At 47.9% G+C, this 19829-nt stretch overlaps 1 protein-coding gene across 1 annotated transcript in view; it reads left to right on the top strand.

The window, feature by feature from the left end:
* The first annotated feature begins 11844 nt into the window (after positions 1-11844).
* The window catches only part of LOC146041514 (urokinase plasminogen activator surface receptor-like), a 29455-nt gene continuing 21470 nt past the window's right edge, over positions 11845-19829 (top strand). The window contains exon 1 of the mRNA XM_083161478.1: positions 11845-11893. Coding sequence (XP_083017604.1) covers positions 11845-11893 — 49 coding nt within the window. The remainder of the gene's footprint in view (positions 11894-19829) is intronic.

Here is a 19829-nt window from a genome sequence, read left to right on the forward strand (position 1 = left end):
GGGCTCGGTGGCTCGCTGCGCTCGCCACACTTTATATTCTCAACTCCACGCCCAGGGACCCTATTCACATTTGATTCAATATAAAAATCGGGTCGATCGCGTCGGTCGCATCGCATGCGATTTGGTCGCATGTGATGCGACTGACGCAATTTTTCCGACACGACCACCCCGATGCAAATCGGTGTGGCCGTGCTAGGAAACAAGTAATTTCAGTCCTCGGCAGTCCTTGGCAACGAGCAATTTCAGTCCCCCTTGGCATCGAGCATGTAGGTAAGTGGCACTTATGAGTTAAATGTGTAATGGGCATTGCGGTTTGTTAAATAGTATGTGATGGGCATTACAGTGTGTTAAGGTGTGTTATATAGTATGCAATGGGCATCATGTGTGGCCTTATGTGTAATTGGCATTATGGTATGTGCCTTTATGTGTAATGGGTATTACAAAGTTTGCTAAAATGTGCAATGGGCATTACGGTGTGTGGTATAATGTTGGGCCGTGCCCACTTTTCAATGCGCAGGAACCTCACCTACTACAAATTGGGGGGGCGCGAAACATTCCCTTGCTCCGGGAGCCGTGGCACCTAGCTACACCACTGAAGCTAGTGGGTGGACGGGAGGGTAGCGGCAGGAGGAATCTAGCGGGTGGACGGGCATGAAGCGACAGGAGGAATCTAGCGTGCGGGCAGCAGGTGGAAGCTAGCGGGCAGGGGAGCCGGCGGCAGCGGGTGACATTTCGGCAGCGGGAGCATGTGCTCCACCAGCTCCGCCTTAGCTACGCCCCTGGCTAGCTTCCTCCTGCCACTTTCCACCCCCCCCCACCTGCTAGCTTCCTCCTGCTACAATGCAGACGGAGGGTCCGAGCGGTGTGGGAACTGCTCTGGGTAAGGATGGACGCGATGAAGTCTGCGGGAAGGGCGATCATCAGGAGCCACAGCATAGCTAACCTGTCCTGGGGAGGAGGCAATCACAAAAGTAAGTGAAGCGGATCCGTCTGTGTGTTTGGTGTATAGCTCGTGTGTGTCTGCCACTGCCCCAACAGACCCTACCCGCGGGCTCATTTCCCACGGCAGCTTGGCGTTACGGTTACACGTCCTACTACAGCGAGAAGCTGGGTCACTTCCTAGTGACAGCAGGGCTGCTGCCTGCTACCCTGTAACATAGAATATTTGGGTTTTAAGTAGTATAGATATGATTATTCTTTTAACTTCCCCATCGCTCAGTAATGTTACGTGTGACCCTTGCCAATCTGTATAATTTTCTCATTAAATTGGTGCCATGATTCATGCTAGCTGACATGAGAGGGACATCACTACAGCTGCCTTAAATTCAAAAATTAAAACCCATGTTTGCCCCACGTTTGGGCGCTGTGGTGGCTTCCTAACCTGTTGTTGAGACTATGCCTAAATTATGTAGTGCAGCATAGCTATAGACTCTAGAGTTGGGCAGGGAAAGAATGTAGCTGAAGTGGGTAACCTTCTATACAGGGCCGATAGCCTGCAGCACCCTGGACACTGTGTGGCCACACTCCCGCACAGGGTCTGCATCCTGTCCTGATGGCAGCATCTCCCTCAGGCTCCCGGCATAGAGCAGCAAGGGGGGGAGCGGCTTTCATCTGTTGTCAACAACGGGTGGAGAGGGAAAATGACTGGTGCTGAGTGCTGGCAGCGTGGGCTGTGACAGATGAGCCTTGCTCTGACTGCTATCAGGCATGGAAGCTGTGCGCTGTGATGTGTGGGGCAGCTCTCCTGCCGGTTCTATGTTGCTGCAGCCAGGGCAGGCGGATAGGAAGGGGCACCTTCTGCAAGCCCCTGCCAGTGTCGGGCACCAAGCGTTCTGCTTGTGATCTTTCCGGCTCCACTTTTGCAGCGAGTCCAGAAAGCACGGAGCAAGGGCGCAATGAGGAGATCGATGCTGGCTGCTCAGCCCATACTATGGTGCTGCCACCACCGCAGGGAATGCAGGAGGGGTGGTATGGCAAACTGGCACCCTGGTCCGGCAGCTTGCGGTTCTTGGGGAGAACAGTGGGACCTCCACTGAAAGGTTCCTCAGGCGCGCCCCCCTATCCAGCCCCCGGGGAGCCTGACCCCCTGTTCTATAGGAACTATTCTCCTACAACAGAACAGCGCAGCCACGCGATGTTCCAATATAAAGTTCACCAGCATGCTCTATGTTTCCTGCTAACAGAGCAAACACATCTGTTTGTGATTTTTTTTTTTTTTTAATTCTTTTTATTGAAAATTTTTCACATGTCTCAAAACAACATACATCCGCATTTCAGCGTTTACATTTAACATTGTATTCCATTCTTTCATGTTATACATTTTTCGCGTTACATGAGCTTAGGGTTATTTATACATAATCCTTTATCTACTTAAATATATCTCTGAGAGAGCAAGGAGAGAGGTACTCTTTTTTCTTTTTTTTTTTTTTCCCGTATTTTTGTCCTATGGGTCTTTTATATATATTTTTCTTCCTTCCAGCCTTCCGTACCTTCTATTGTTTCTATCTTTTATAACAGATGGGGGACTTAGTATATCACCTTTTCTTTATTGTGTTTCTATTTGTGCCCGTGCTATTCTGTGCCTTATATTATAATTTTAGGGCCGTGTTTATCTCTGTTTATCTGTTTGTGATTAAGGACAGTTTTAGAAGTTACTCTTCGAGGCTCCTGCTGTCGCCCGCACACCGCTAGCTGCCTTCTGCTACCACTCAGCGAATAGCCTCATGCTGTTGCCTGGTATTGATGTTTATGAATGTGGGGACTGGGGAGGGTCATTCAGTTCACCTAGGGTGCTCACAAACCTGGCACCGGCCCTGGCAACGAGCAAGGTCAGTCCCCTTGGCAACAAGCAAGGTCAGTCCCCCTTGGCATCGAGCATGAAGCCCCTAAGCATCGAGCATTAAGCCCCTGGCTTAGAGCATGAAGTTCCTAGCAATGAGCATGTAGGTAGGTGGCACTTATGTGTCAAACGTGTAATGGGCATTATGGTTTGTTATATAGTAAGTAATGGGCATCATGTGTGGCCTTATGTGTAAGTGGCATTACGGCATGTGGCTTTATGTGTAATGGGTATTACAAAGTTCGCTTAAATGTGCAATGGGCATTACAGTGTGTGGTATAATGTTAGACCGCGCCCCCTTTTCGCCACGCAAGAGCCCTGTCTACTACAAATCGGGGAGGGGGGGGGGGGGTGGACATGCCCTCGCTCCGGGCACCGTGGCACCTAGCTACACCACTGTATATATATATATTATATATATATATATATATATATATATATATATATGAACAAAAACGGAGAAAGGTGCGCTCCATGGTGCAGGTAAAAGAGTTTTAATATGGAGACATACAGACATCCTCCAAACAGTAATTAAAAGCAAGTGCTCGTACCATATCCAAACACGCTGTGGGCTGGTTACCACATGGTGTAAAATAAATACCCGGGGCAAGCTGCTCCACTGACGACCTCAGGCAGTGCAGAAACCAAGAGAGCCGAAGACGCTGGTATGCGCCGCAGGACCACGGGTACCGGGAGCCGGAGATACACAGGAGAGACTTTTCATGTCATCTTTTATTGATTGTTTGTCTACGAATCGCCGATTTTAGTGCGATTCATTTATTCTGCACAATTTTATATGCTATACTTTTATTTGCTATATTTGTCCAAATAAATCATTTTAAACTTGTTATCTAATATGTCAGTCAGAAATGTATAGCAACTAAGACACCTACAGTGGCTTCTACACACTATGCTTTGTTTTATACATTTCGTAAAAAGGCGCATCGCCAACACCTGAATTTTTTAGGGTTAAGCTGACACCCAGTTATCTGAATATTTATTGCCTATGCATGGTACATACCCATTGGTGGGAGCGTCCCAAATGACTGCACCTTGCATAACTGTGTCATAAAGACAATTGTACTGTGGCGCAGTTTACAACTGCCTCTCTCTCTCTCTCTATATATATATATATATCATGATCCAGGTGATTCATATGTATTGGATTACAAACCAGATGGTATGTAATCCGATACATATGAATCACCTTGGATCATGATATTTTTGTTATCTGTTCCTTACCACCTGTTCCTTCGTCTATTCCTTTAAATCCTCTCTTTAAGTAATATTTCATGAGGATAAGCCAAATCAATCATTGTTTGTGGACTTTAAAGTAAAGTTTTCAAACAAAATACATATGTTTTTTACGTGAACCTGTACAATTTGATAAAACCAGTATTTTAAAAATATGTTTTTTTATATATGTTTGTAGCGAACCCCTGATGAAGTCCCGTGTGGGGACGAAACGCGTTGGGAATATCTGTTTGCTATCTTGAAATATCTGAACCTTTTAATGGTCGGAAATAACCACCAACACGGAGTGGAAAAAGAGACTTTTAATAAACGTTTGAAATTTATGGACTTTACTATATTTGTTTTAGAAAGTTTAAGAATTACTCGAAGGCTTGTTTTTGACCTAATCCTTAAGGTCACCTTAAAGGGCGCCATCTTACAATTGCTTTCCACATCCTATCCATCCCCCATCCAACAGGGGAATTTGTAAGCCAGGCAGCCCAGCTAAAATATCTAAAGTTCTGTGGCGCGAAACTAGAGGCTGTGTTTTCTCTCTCTCTCTCTCTCTCTCTCTCTCTCTCTCTCTCTCTCTCTCTCTCTCTCTCTCTCTCTCTCTCTCTCTCTCTCTCTCTCTATATATATATAGATATATATATATATATATATATAATTGTTTCCACAGACAGATACAGTGCAACAAGAGATACAACCCACTTACCACACATATATACCCATAATGCCAGGTCCAGAGCCATCCCCCTGCCGAAAGTCCAACGATGGATACCCTCATTACTGCGCACTGGTAGCTTTGTCCCAAATGGATACCTAAGACAGTATCCCATTTACTCTCAAGTGACATATAAAAACAGGAAGGTGGTAACCAATGGATAGGTGTGCTTCTAATCACATGGGTTATAGTGGAACACATGACAATCCAAATGCAAATAAATAAAACAATTACGTTCCTCCAATCATGTTCCCAGTTGATAGTATATTTACTCTATATGGTAGGCTGAGATTCTTAGGATGGTAGAATCAGAGGCATAAATGCCATAAATGAGAAAGATAGGAGTACATTGCATAAATCGGATTAATACATCCACATGTAAGTACAATACATCCACACACAAATCAACATATTTGACATCCAGTGGCGTACCGGGCTGCAGCGGTGGCAGGAGGAGAACCGGACCTCCCTGTGAGTTGGCCAGGCTCCAGCAGAGGTGGAAGGAGGGAGGTGAGCTAAGTCTCCTGGTGGTGGGAGGCCATGGCGGCAGGAGGAGCAGGGAGGTGAGCCGGCTGGGCCACCCTGACATGCCCTTGCCCAGGCTCCGGCGGTGCCGGGGTCTGGGGGAAAAAGTCGCCGCAATATGAGTGTATGTATGAGAATATAAATATGTGACAGCCTGATCCACTGTCCTATTACATCTTTTTCTGTGACAGGGGTGTGCTTTTCCCTGTCACCGAGGCAGATGTGTAGGTGCCACTTCCCCAATGCTATTTAATGGGCTGTTTCACCCTCTGTTTTGTGCTCCCGATCAGCCCCACCCCTGATGCTGACAGTTTTCAATTGTCAGCTGGAGGCACAGCTCCCGCTGCCTCCCAAAGCTCCCAGGCGGTGTCTCACACCATAAATTATATTAAATAAATACCAAAAAGATATTTATTACATAGTATATGTGTTATAAATATCTTTTTTTTTTAAATTTATGACAGGTGAGGCACTGCTTCCCCTGACTGCACGTCCCTGGTACGGAACCCACAACAGTAGATAGGCGGGGGACAATTACCAGCTGATGGAAAGAACTGGCAACGGACATTTCTAAATAGGTGTTATAGTGCATAATCACCAGGCAGCATCCCGGGCTGGCGTTCTGGTAGAAAGTGTAAGTCAGCATTGAGACCTTCTGGTAGGCACCCGCCATCTCCATGTGAATGCCATGGAATGCGTTTCCCCCAGAGTGCAGTGCGTTCCCCCGAACTCTCCATCTCTTCATCACCCCTTAGCACCCAAGTCTATCATCTCAGCGTCCAGCCTCACAGACCTCGCTGCGGTCAGGACATAACAGGATAAGCAGATAGCCAGGGGGGATTCCCATGCTGGTTAAGCAGAAAACCTGGCATGTACAAAACAGAAACATGCATTAAAAACACAATTAGAAAAAAAATATACATTGTAACATACACACCCAAAATCCACAGTCATCACAGTACATAGAGCCTGATTCAGAACTGATTGCAAGGCTGCATAAAGGTACAACCCCAGATAGAAATACCCTTCTTACAGCATCTAGTCACCATCCCCCTACCTTGGATAAGGTTATGCCTTTATCCCAAATAATGTGGATGGCACGCATCACGGGAGACCCTTCTGAAATTCCGTCTGAATTAGATAAGATGATTTCGAAATTCCAGGCCAGGGGATATGATAGGAAAAATATGCAAGCATAGAAACCAAAGTCTTGGATATGTCTAGGGTAGCACTAGCCAGACCCCCAAAGAATCTGGTGAAACTATCCCATGGTCTAGTGAATTCACCACCGCTAGTCCCATCGTTAAGTGAGCGATTGGCCGATTGGCAGTTCAGATAATGATTTATCAAGAGACCAATGACACCCGACATTTCATGGGCGTGCCCACAAAAACGTTGCAGGAGTGCCCCTGCATGCTCTGGGCGGGCGGATAACATCACATGATGCCAGCACCCGCCCCCAATTCGCAGAACACTGCACAACTGAAAAATAATCCTGGTAGAATTTTTGGCTGCGACCAGAGTAAAATTCATTCCATGGTAAGTAACCGTCAAAGGATTTGTCCTCTGTGCGGGCACTTGCGGGCGGATGTGTAAGTGTACACATCTGCGTGCAGCGTAGGAAGGGGATTTGCATGGCGAGGGGGCACGTGCGATTGCCGGTCCAGTGGTCTTAGGCTCCAAACATATGCAGTGTAGCAAGCAGGTGTGAATTACCCCCACAATGTGCAGAGCATTTCATCATACAGACCTCGTCACAAATGAATTATGGTGTCATCGATTCAAAACAGCCTGGTTGCCCATAGAAGGACTGATTGTATGTGCAAAGAGTACACTAATAGATCACGCCGGATGGAGTATTAGGGCAGTATTCAATGTGAAAAATTCTCCGTGGATGGCGAGAGATTTTTTTCTCTCGCCATGCACTCGCCCTGTTCCGGAGGGCTTGCTGCCACTCCTGCTCCCACTATTCAATGTGGTTAAGACTCGCCGCCACTCGTGGCGAGTCTTAACCCCTGCAGCGGACGAGCGTCCGCGGCAGGGAGCTGGCAGGGAGCCGGGGGACGGTGGCAGCCAGGGAGATTAAAGTCTCCCTGGCTGCCCCAGAACATATGTGGAGGGGAGGTGGGCTCCCCGGGACCCAGGCAGCACAAGCTGCCCCCCCCCCCTATAGCCAGCGGGGGACCCAGTATTCACTGCACCCGATCGTGCATATGTAATGATCGGATGCAGTGAATATATGAATATCTAATGGGCGGCTCGAGAGCTCCGGCCCCCTGCTGGCTGCTCTGTGTAAAAAAATTTTTTTAAAAAATATATATATTTTAAATTAAATATATATTCATGTGCTATAAGCACATGAATAAAAATAGCATGCCCCTTCACAGAAAAAAAATCCTGATTTTTTGACACCAAAATTAAAAAAAAAAACCTTTTAGTTTAAAAGTTCACATTCCAGTTCTCCATGAAAAGATGGAGAATTGCTACACGGAGAGACACGGCGAAAATCACTTAAAAAGACGGCGAAAATATCACATTGAATAGGGTGGTTCACTTTTGGAGAGCAAAATGCTCCGTCCAACGCAAAAACAGCACAAACTCGCCATAAAACAAGGCGAAAATGCACCTTAAGAACAGTGCTCTCTGGTGGACATCCAAAATCGCTGATCAACATGAGTCTAGGATGACATGCAGGAAGGTCGACATGAGTCTAAGTCGACATGGGTTAGGTCGACAGGGTCATTAGGTCGACCATCATGCTGGTGCTTGAAAATGCTTTGGCAGGCCTGTGGTTTTTCTGACACTCGGAAGGGTGCCACCCCTTCACACTGGATCTTCCCTGTCAGTCAAATTGCGAGGGGATTGTGAAAAACCCCCCTCGCTGTTTGGCATCACGCATGCGCACTACGATCTATACACATGCGCATTCATTTGATAATCGTCCAGCTTGGGAATTTGCTAGCGATCAGCTCCGAATAACCCCCACTTATCTGGATATGTCCATGTACTGAAAATATTTGTATTGTTTTTATATTCACTACATGTCTTTATTCATTATATATATTTGAGTTTAATCAGGCTAAAAATCTGGAGTACCTGGAGTATAGGGCCTTATTCTGGTTCACTCTTTCTGACAAATTCCTTCTTAGATGGACAAAACCATGTGCACTGCAGGTGGGGCAGATGTAACAAGTGCAGAGAGAGTTAGATTTGCGTGAGTTATTTTGTTTCTGTGCAGGGTAAATACTGGCTGCTTTATATTTACACTGCAAAATAGATCTCACTTTGAAGTAAAACCCCACCCAAATCTAATTCTGTCTGCACAAGTAACATCTGCCCCACCTGCAGTGCACATGGTTTTGCCCATCTAAGAAGGATTTTGTCAGAAAGAGTGATCCAAAATAACCCCCTCAGTCACTACATCCTTTAGGGGTCTCATAAGTCTACATATTATATGTTGTAGGACGTCACATACCACCCAACTGTCCTGATTTTCGCGGGATCGTCCCTTTTTTTGTCCTTGTGGGAGGGGCGGGGCATTTGGGAGTCTCCCCCGCTGCTTCCCATTGCTCTGCTGAGTCAGAAGGACAGGGGACATGGCCAGCAGCTTACACAGAGCTGGCCATGCCCCCACAGCCCCCCCCCCCCTCCCAAAAAAAAACGGGGCGTGACTTCACCATCTCGGGCATCTTGTGAAGCATCGACTGATGTGTGCGCAGGATCCCCCACAGCAGGAAGCCATGATAGAAGCCCATAGTCTTCCATAGAGCAACGTCAATCTGAAGATGGCATTGACCACTGCATCCAAGCCCCAGAATGTATCGCATTCTGGGTTTGGTGCATATGTGATGCGTGGCCATACCTCAGAAAACTGCATTTGTGGAGGTTTGGATGTTTGCTGCATATCGCCCAAGTTCACAAATGACCGGTACCCATAGGCGTGCGCAGCAAATTTTATTAGGTGGTGCACTGTCAAAGGGGTGTGTCTATCACCACCTACTGGGCATGCCTAACACTGCCCATTGGGTGTGTCTAACACCGCCAATCAGGCGTGTCTACCATCATATATTGGCACTCGCTACAATATCAAGTGTCTCTCAGCCGCACCATAATCTCCTGCCTACTTCAGTTTTAATCTTCTAATTACTCTGTGTAACAGTACATGTAAATACAGTCATAAACATATACGGATGACGCAGGTATGTAGTGATAGGACAGTGGTCTAGTAAAACTATCAATGCAAAACATATCATTGATTGATGCTTCTTTTAATGGAATACCGTTCTAAAACGAAACAGTCTTTGGTAAAAGGTATTGCTGGTATTGCTAGCGGCAGGGTGGTGTTCATAAGGGTGGACACAGCATTAGGGGGTGCCTGTGCACCCCTAACACTCAATGTGCGCACACCTATGCCGGTACCCCACATTGTCTATCATATGGCCTGGGTGCGCTTCACTGGTAGATTCTCTGTGCCACTTCAGGGACTCAGGGGTAGATTTATTAAGCTCGGTGAAGTGATAAAGGGTCTGGTTTTTATCAACAGCCAATCAGCTTCTACCTGTCATTTTTCAAACCAAGCCTGTAACTTCACAGTTAGGAGCTGATTGGCTGGTGATAAAAACTAGACCCTTTATCACTTCACCGAGCTTAATAAATCTGCCCCTCAAGTAGCTCTGACCAGGGCACTGATATGCCGATGTTTCCGTTAATTGGACACCTTTTTTCAAGGCTGAAAAGGGATGGGGGCATCGGTTAATCAGTGTTCTGGGATTGCTTGCTCAGGTCTTGAAGTGCAAGGACCCAATACATATTAAGGTACTTGTGTACTTTCACGGCTCCCATCGCATGCCATCGCATGCCAAATGTAGTGGCATGCGATGGCATGCGATTTTTGCAGTTTTTATGCTTTTTTTTTTTTTTAAAAAAGCGCATGCGATCGCATCGCATGCGATCACATCGCATGCGATCACATGCGATTTTTAACAGAAATGCATCCAAATGCATTGAAATTAGTATCAAACATGTTCAATGGCCCCCAAATGTCATTTTTGAGGCTGTACCACCCCCACTATCAACGCGAACCCGAAGCGTGGCGAGCGCAGCGAGCCCGCGAGGGGCGGCGGTACGCGTCCTACGACCTTTTCATACCCCCAATATCCACGTCGGTGTGGAGTTGAGAATAGAAAGTGTGGCGAGTGCAGCGAGACCCGCGAGGGGACGCGGACACCTGTGAAGCCCGCGAGGGGACGCGTATACCTGTGAAGGTATCCGTGTCCGCTCACCACACTTCGGGCTCGGTGGCTCGCTGCGCTCGCCACACTTTCTATTCTCAACTCCACGCCGACGTGGATAGTGGGGGTATGAAAAGGTCGTAGGACGCGTACCGCCGCCCCTCGCGGGCTCGCTGCGCTCACCACGCTTCGGGTTCGCGTTGATAGTGGGGGTGGTACAGCCTCAAAAATGACATTTGGGGGCCATTGAACATGTTTGATACTAATTTCAATGCATTTGGATGCATTTCTGTTAAAATTGTATGCGATGCGATTTTTTACTATACGATGGACATCGTGGGAGCCGTGATTGTACACAAGTACCCATATTAATACAAAACCTAGCATGCGAGTGGATGCGTACGCTCACATGCGGCCGCACAGGAGAAAAATCATACGATGGTCGCTCACCATCGAATGATTTTTGCCCCTTCGTAGATAAAAGTCAGTCTAAACTGGCTTTTATCCTGGCCACAGATGGCTGAATTCAGGGCGGGTGCTGACGTCACCCCAAGCTGGCATCAGCAAGCCTGCGTCCGCAGGGGTACGCCCAGCGTTTCTATGGGCGTTCTATAAACCACTGGGGGTTCCCCTGCGCTCGCCACCTTCCCTCCCATACTGTAGTGAATGCCCACACTCGCCGAATGCATTCGCTCATTGGCTTTGCATATGCGCATATTCGCTTATGCCCATACGCACCATTGGCGTATTCGGCTCACTACGAGCGGCTCTGAATCGGATCCGCTCTACACGGTCTCGTGACATCCTCTGAAATGTTTGCGCTCCACTGGAACCACCCTCCCTGTGAGCCTGTTTTGTGACTGTCATCGGGATCCCTTTGTACACTATACCAGGTGCTTTAAGTTAAGGGTCCTTAATCTGAAGGGCTGAATGATCAGAATGTCTAGGACTGTACACAAGTTCCATGTACCTGTCATGTGCTGAGCCAGCTTTGGGTCCCACAGACGTCTGGCACACCTGCAGTAACAATACTTTAGCGTCAATTGGTTAAGTGCTCAGAAGTGTAAATTTCCAGCTTTCTCTGCATATTTTGTAGGGGAGGGAATAGGTCATCTAAAATAAAGCGAGGTGTGTTCCTTCATCGCCAAACCAGTTCTGAGCTATGCTCTCCATTATCAGGTGCTATTCAGCTGGGAGACAGGTGAGGACGAAGCCTCTCCCCACACACCTTCCAGTATTGGTTGGCGGGGGGAGAGACCCTGAGGGGGCAAGCTGGACACCAGGATATTATGGCTACAGTCTGGAGACTCCTACTGGTCTGGTGGAATATCTCGCAAGGTGAGTGGGCTTTATCAGGATTCTTGTCATTATTGTGGGGGATTTTGCTCCAAGGTTAGAGAGAGAGATCAGAACAAGCCAATCAGCTGCTAACTTTACAAAGCCTGGGAAATGACAGGAGCTGCCTGGTTGGGACTTTCCTTAAAAATACCCCCTTAGTGTGTGGAGAACGTCAGGTCACAATGGCCATAAGACATTTCCTAGAGTTCTATGATCTCTCTTCAGAGAACAACATGCAGCATGCACACATTACATGGATGCTAGAGGGGTTGTATATTGCGTGTGTGTGAGTGAGTGTGCGTGTTTGAGTGATCCATAGATTCTTCTCAAAATAAATAAATGATTATTACATACATCAATAAAATATGCACCCCTCTATATCTGCAATGTTATTACGTGTCCTGTAGCATGTAATACAGCCGCAAAGAGGTTAGTGCGCTCGCTACGTGTGTCCTGTGGCATGTAATACAGCCGCATAGAGGTTAGTGCGCTCGCTACGTGTGTCCTGTAGCATGTAATATAGCCGCATAGAGGTTAGTGCGCTTGCTACGTGTGTCCTGTAGCATGTAATACAGCCGCATAGAGGTTAGTGCGCTCGTTACGTGTGTCCTGTAGCATGTAATACAGCCGCATAGAGGTTAGTGCGCTCGCTACGTGTGTCCTGTAGCATGTAATACAGCCGCATAGAGGTTAGTGTGCTCGCCACGTGTGTCCTGTAGCATGTAATACAGCCACATAGAGGTTAGTGCGCTCGCTACGTGTGTCCTGTGGCATGTAATACAGCCACATAGAGGTTAGTGCGCTCGCTACGTGTGTCCTGCAGCATGTAATACAGCCACATAGAGGTTAGTGCGCTCGTTACGTGTGTCCTGTAGCATGTAATACAGCCGCATAGAGGTTAGTGCGCTCGCTACGTTTGTCCTGTAGCATGTAATACAGTCACATAGTGGTTAGTGCGCTCGCTACGTGTGTCCTGCAGCATGTAATACAGCCACATAGAGGTTAGTGCGCTCGTTACGTGTGTCCTGTAGCATGTAATACAGCCGCATAGAGGTTAGTGCGCTCGCTACGTTTGTCCTGTAGCATGTAATACAGCCACATAGTGGTTAGTGCGCTCGCTACGTGTGTCCTGTAGCATGTAATACAGCCACATAGAGGTTAGTGCGCTCGCTACGTGTGTCCTGTAGCATGTAATATAGCCCAGTGGCAAACGCAGGATTTTCAGAAGGGGGTTTCCAGAGGGGCGGAGCAAAGCACGGAAATGGACACTTAGGTGACCCAGTATATGCCGGGTCAGTTAAAGTATTATAGATAGACCAAATGTATATAAATAATAAAAACAAATATATATATATATATACATACATACATATATATATGTATATATATATATACATACAGGGGCATCAACAGCAGTGTAGGCCCCTGGGCATAGCAATGTATTGGGGCCCCCTACCGATCCTCCAGCGGTAGGGGTGGGGGAAGCTTTGATGTCCCCGCAGGTGGTAGGGGGTATTATATCAACCGCTCAGCATGTAGGACCTGGATCAGTAATTTCCACTAATTACCCCTTTACTGTACAGATGGTGGGAGATGAGGTGGGAGAAGGGGGCATTGGGCTGAATGAAGGGGCCCTGATAAATTACTTCCAGGGTGGTAGAGGATGTTTAATATGCAGAGGAGGGGTGTATAGTGGAGTGGGCTTATTATTCATAATTTTCTGGTGGGAGGACAGCTTGCTTGACTGCACATATCTCCGTTTACCGGAAATAGATTTCTTAGATTGTAATGGAATTAAAAACTAGAGAATCCCATCTACAAAATGGTATTGGGGACTAGGGGATCAGAGTTCAGGACACAGAGCAATCTGCCAACGAGTATATAAAACTACATACCAGGTGTGTGGAGCTGGAGCAGTAATCAGCTGCTGGAAGGCTGATATCTCTGGTTCTGGGAACAGTAGAGACAAGCTCCTAGTGTCAATCAAAGGGGGAGAGTCGCAGCTTTTGGAATATACCCTCAGAAAAACTCTAAGTCGGACAGAACCTGAAAGATCTGACTGGGAAGAGCAATTAACAGGCTTGGATGGGGACCACTGCTTTGAAGTCATATATCTCCGGTTCCAAGGGCCGATTTTTAAAATTCTTGTACCCATGGAAAGAGGGGACCCTCAGCTTTCACCCTAGGAACCTTAGACTTCTGGGGGGGGGTTCTGGGTACTCGGAAACCCCCCCTGCGTGCGCTACTGCAGCCACATAGAGGTAAGTGTGCCTGCTACCAGTGGGGAACTTCCCATTAGGCAGGTGAGGCCTAGGGGCGGCACATGTTTGGGGGAGGCACTTGGATGATTGTGATACTACTGTCAGCCTGAAATGTACCAGTAACTGCACAATATACACTGTTCTGTACCATATTCGATACTGAATAGAGCGTAAATAGATAGGACATGCACATACTGCCCCTGTATAAATATGTATGCAACATAAAATATAAAAAATGCCGTTGAGTGGTGCTTTTCATTAATCCATTAAAGTGGCCGTTATTGTTGTGCCTAGGAGCGCCCTCACCCTAAATCCGCCACCATGTGTCGCAGGGTGCAGTGCAGCTTTCTCTGCGTCATTTGTAATATATAAGAAACATGGGTGCCATAATAATACTGTATATGTCTCATCTCTACATGTAAAGTTCTCACAGTCTCAGTGTGCCAGCACTGAATACTGGTGCAATGCACTCGTGCCACTCAATGGCTTTGGGGCCAATGCATAGGTCCCCATTCTTAGCTCTGTATGCCCCCTTGTAATAATGCAGAAATGCTGAGTTACAGTTTCCCATTAAATGTGACCACATCATAATGCCTGCACTGCCTAAAGGAGATTCTGCAGCTCTGGGTAAGAGGGCTGTAGGTGGACAGACAGAGAGACTGAGGGGCGGGGAAGGGAAGAAGAGCACAGAGAACATTGGGGCAGATGTATTAAGCCTTAACAAGAGATAAATGCAAGGGTGATAAGGAGAGATAAACGTCCAGCTCCTTACTGACTTTTTTCAAACACCGCCTGTAACATGGCAATTAGCAGGTGATTGGCTGGGCATTTATCTCTCCTTATCACCCTTGCATTTATCTCTTGTTAAGGCTTAATACATCTGCTCCATTAGGAGGAGGGAGAAACACTAATTTACCAGATGTTAGGGGTCCTAACTGTTGTGTTGCAGGCCATATTTGAAAAATGTCAGTTATGAGCTGGGTTGTAGTTTATCTCTCTCCACTTTATCACTCTCCGATGCTTAGTACATCTGCCTTAACGTGGTGTACATTCTCCAATCAGGCCTTTATGTCCCTAGCTGGCAAAGCAATAGGTGGAAATTTACTAAGATGGGAGTTCCATTTCACATGGGATGTTGCTATGGGTAACCAATCAGATACTATCTATTATCTTCTAGAAGGTGCCAAATAAACAAGAAGTAGATTCTGATTGGTTGCCCATAGCAACATCCATGTGAACTAGAACTCCCATTATAGTAAATTTCCCCCATAGTCTCTGGACACTAGGGTCACTAGGAGGCCCGAGCACTGTCCCAGACTCTCTGGGAAAATGGACGCTGCACCATTTTTCCGTTGGCTTCTGTAGCAATACTACTGCTGAAATGGCTCTCTGGAGCATTGAAGCATTGAAAAAAAATGGGGGCAGGGTGTATGGTGCAGAGCCCCTTTGCACCCATTATAGATAAGCCAGGGTCTATAAGCTGTTACACTGCGATCATGGCAGCCACATGGTGGGCTAGATGCACTAAGCTTCAAAAGTGATCAAATGGAGAGTGATAAACAACCAGGGGCAGATTGGGCTGCCGGGAAACCGGGCCATTTCCCATTGGTGGGCCGGACCACATTTGGCTGCTACCCCCCCCCCCCCCCCCCCTCGGCTGGCCGCTACTTCTTCCCCTGGGCCGCCCACACAAAATATTGCTGCGGCCGGCCGTGGCTTTGACCAATTTGAAGATGGCCGCGTCACCTGGGACTGCTTCAGGATATGGTGCCGGCGACCGCGGCACCAAAGCTGGGTAAGCAGCTGTACCACCCCACCCCCCCCCCTGGGTCAGTAGCGCTACCACCCCCTCCCCAGGTCATTAGCACTGCTACCAGCCGCACCCCCCCCCCTCCCTGCATGTGCACGGTCACCCGTCCCCAGGTCACTAGCACTAGCATCCCCCTCCCCGGGTCGCTAGTTTTGTAGCAGCCCCACCTTCCCGCCCGGGCTGCTACAAAACTTTTCCTGGGCTGGATTTCTTAACCAATCCGCCCCTGTAAACAACCAACCAATCAGCTCCTGCCTGACATTTTTCAAACACAGTCTGTGACGTGGCAGGTAGGAGCTGATTGGCTGGCTGTTTATCACTCTCCATGTTATTACTTTAGCTTAGTGCATCTGGCCCGGGATCTTTTACTATCTCATCCCATTTACCATGTCATATTTGCGGATAATTCCTCCAAAACACCCATTTTAGGGGATTAGCTGCAAATATTAAGTATCCCCCGCAATTATTACAAAGGGACCGCAGCAGGGATCCGAGATCTCTCCTGCCCCATTCCCAGACACTTTCCCCAGAGGTTACTATGGGATGCAATACGTACCAATATCGAAAAAATATGTGGTGTGATTTTTAAGGATTGTACTCACTGCAATCGCCATGTAAATACAGAAGGCATTCATCATACCTCTTTTAGTAAATGAACACTCCCAAAAGGCTGCTCTTCCAGGGGGACACAGCTTGATGTTCCCAAAAAACAGGAGACAAAACAAGTAGGGGTCCTGTATTTAAGCAACCAGAACAAGGCTGAAGCCTGAGGCTGTCCCCGGTGCCTCTGGGTGGTGGGCGCCGGGCTGATGGAATAAATGTGTAAAATTAAGAACAATAAACATTGGGGTTTTGTTGTGGAACTACAAGTCCCAGCAAGCCTCCTCCACACGCTGGGACTTGAAGAGCCACAAGTCCCAGCATGTGGGGCATTAATGGGTCTTGTAGTTCTTTAACAAATGTCCAAATAATTCACACAAACACCCATAAAACCTTTAATACACACTACAAGCACCCATACATACTTACCTATAGGGTCCATCGTAGGCCTGTCCACTTCTCCCGTAGAATCCATAGGGGTACCTGTGAAAATAAATTAAATAAATTATACTCGCCAGCTCCTTTGGTGTAGATTGCATCTTCTTCGTTCCAAAGTACAGTAGGCATCTACGAATAAAAAAAATAAAAAACACCATACGAACTGAGGAGCCGAAAGTGTGTTTACACTTGTAGCTCCTCAACCGAATTGAGGGATTTACCGGTCAAACACAGGGTCCTCCCCTAGCCAATAAGGAGCGGGCTCCGGACGAACTTCGCTGCTGATTGGCTGTTCACAGCTCCATAGAAACCCTTGTTAAAGATTTGGTAATTGCTTGGCGGGGGGACTGGCGCATGCTATTTTTTTTTTATATTCACTTATTGATTCTTTTTTTTACGTAGAGGAACATCGCACATATCAGACAGATCCGTGCGATGCTGCCGCATTGTACAGCTACACCATTGGAAAATACAAATCATAGGAATACGGCAGCTTAGTAAATTTGCCATATTCCCCATTCGTATTTTTGCCTGATTCGGGTGTTATTCGTTCATACCGTGGATCAGCCGCAATTGGCGATCTTAGTATTTTTTCCCACTGAATCAGGCCCATATCATATCATAAACAGGAACTATCAAACTGAACTGTCCACACAGGCTGGTGCTGAACACAAACCTTAACACTAGGGTTTATCTGGTGCAACACAGTGCTTACTGCAGGGGCTGGCTGGCAACTTATAGCCTAGGGGGCAAGTCCAGAGCACTGGCCCATACCCCCCATCTCTCTGGAAGGCTGAATGCTTGTGGGGTGCCGGAGGCGCACTGAAAAATTAGGCGTGTGGCCTATACCTTCATTGTATTGTGTACCTGCAGATTGCACATTGTGATGATAATTACACATTATGCCGCACACCTTGATGCCCATTGCACCCCATACTGTGATGGCAATTACCCAATGCTCCCCACACCGTAATGCCCATTACGCCCCATACCATGATGCCCATTACACCGCACAATGTGATGTCCACAGTGCCAGATTTGTCCCCACAGTGCCAGATATTCCGCCACAGTGCCAAATACACATATGCCCCCACAGTGCCAGAGACACATATTCCTCCCCAGTGCCAGAGACACATAATATGCCCCCACAGTGCCAGAGACACATATGCCCCCACAGAGACAGATACACATTTGCCCCCACAGTGCCAAATACACATATGCCCCCACAGTGCCAGAAATGCCCCCACAGTGCCAGAAACACATATGCCCCACAGTGCCAGAATTTCCCACCAGCAACTTACCATTGTTGCTGCCTCTCCGTCTGCTGCTGCTGCTGGGCGGGGGGGGGGGGGTGTCCGGGTCCGACAGCCCTCCTGCTCCCCCGGGTCGCTTAGCCAGTTACTGGCTGCGGGCCGCGCTGGATCACCATCCACCTCCTCCAGGCAGCCCTCCTGCGCTGGTCACGGCTTCCAGAGCACGGCTGCGGCTACAGGAAGATAGCCTCCGGCCTCCTGCACTGAGGACAGGTGGATGGTGACCAGCGCGGCCCGCAGCCAGTGACTGGCTAGGCGGCCCGGGGGACACATGGCACCCTGCCCCCCGGGCCAGCCCAGCCTGCCCCTGGCTTACTGAGATAGAGACGTTTTCACACTGTAGGGACATATCTGATTTTGAGGGATTTGTGGCAAAAACATTACTACATGTTGGCCATTTAATATGTGTTTAAAAAAGACAACAATGCAGCAGTCATAGAATGAGTACATACAGGGCCGCCACTAGAAATGTTTGGGCCCGGGACTGAACTACAGTCTGGGCCCCTAGCGGCACAGTACCATATCTCCAGCCACCCCCCCCCCCCCCCCGCGCGCGCGCTCCAGTCTGCCAGCACCTCCCCTCCTCCTACCCCGTCCCCATTACTAACCATCAACCGCATCGCAGCATCGTCCTCTGGCTCCTTCAGTCTCCACGGTGAGGTCCAGAGCGCACACTGCACAGTGCAGTCTGCAGAGCGCTGAGACCCTCTGTGTCCTAGGCTCAGCGCTCTGCAGGTTGCCCTGTGTATTGTGTGTGCCTGGCCGCCAGCGCCAGGTGGGGGAGGCTGTGTGCAGATGCAGGGGGGGGGGGGGGCTGTGGTCAGCTGCCCGGGCCCCTCCAGAGGCCGGGGCCCGGGACAGCTGTACCCAGGGCACCCCCCTGTCGGTGGCCCTAAGTACATAAGGGGAAGAGTGTTTCTGAGATAGGTTAATAACCTCAGGAATGCAGCACCAGTATTTGTAATCAATAATCCAGGAATTAGCAGAATGTGAGTTTACACTCTTTAGTAAACATCCTTCTAAGCATCTTTTATAAGGACTCCTCTGCACCTTTCCTACTCTGTATTGGGTAAAAATAGCTTCTATTCACAGTTAAAAAAAAACACATTATGGCTTCAGGGCAAAAGGGCTTAACTGGAAGCATGACTGCCAGAATAACACAGCATATTTCTGTAGCGCACCCAAATATTTCTCACATAGGGCAAGATGCTCTAAACTTCAAAAGTGATAAAATGGAGAGTGATAAACAGACAGCCAATCAGCTCCTGCCTGCCATGTCTTAGACGGTGTTTGAAAAATGTCAGGCAGGAGCTGATTGGCCGGCTGTTTATCACTCTCCATTTTATCACTTTTGAAGTTTAGTGCATCTGGCCAATATTCTTAATAATAGTATAGATCAGTAATGGCTAACCTTGACACTCCAGCTGTTATTGAACTACACATCCCAGGATGCCCTGTATCAGTTTTAGCATGGCCGAATAGTAAAACTGTAGCATGGCATGCTGGGATGTGTA

This window comes from Crinia signifera, chromosome 19, assembly GCF_055691185.1.
Source record: "Crinia signifera chromosome 19, ASM5569118v1, whole genome shotgun sequence".
NCBI classification, from domain to species: Eukaryota; Metazoa; Chordata; class Amphibia; order Anura; family Myobatrachidae; genus Crinia; species Crinia signifera.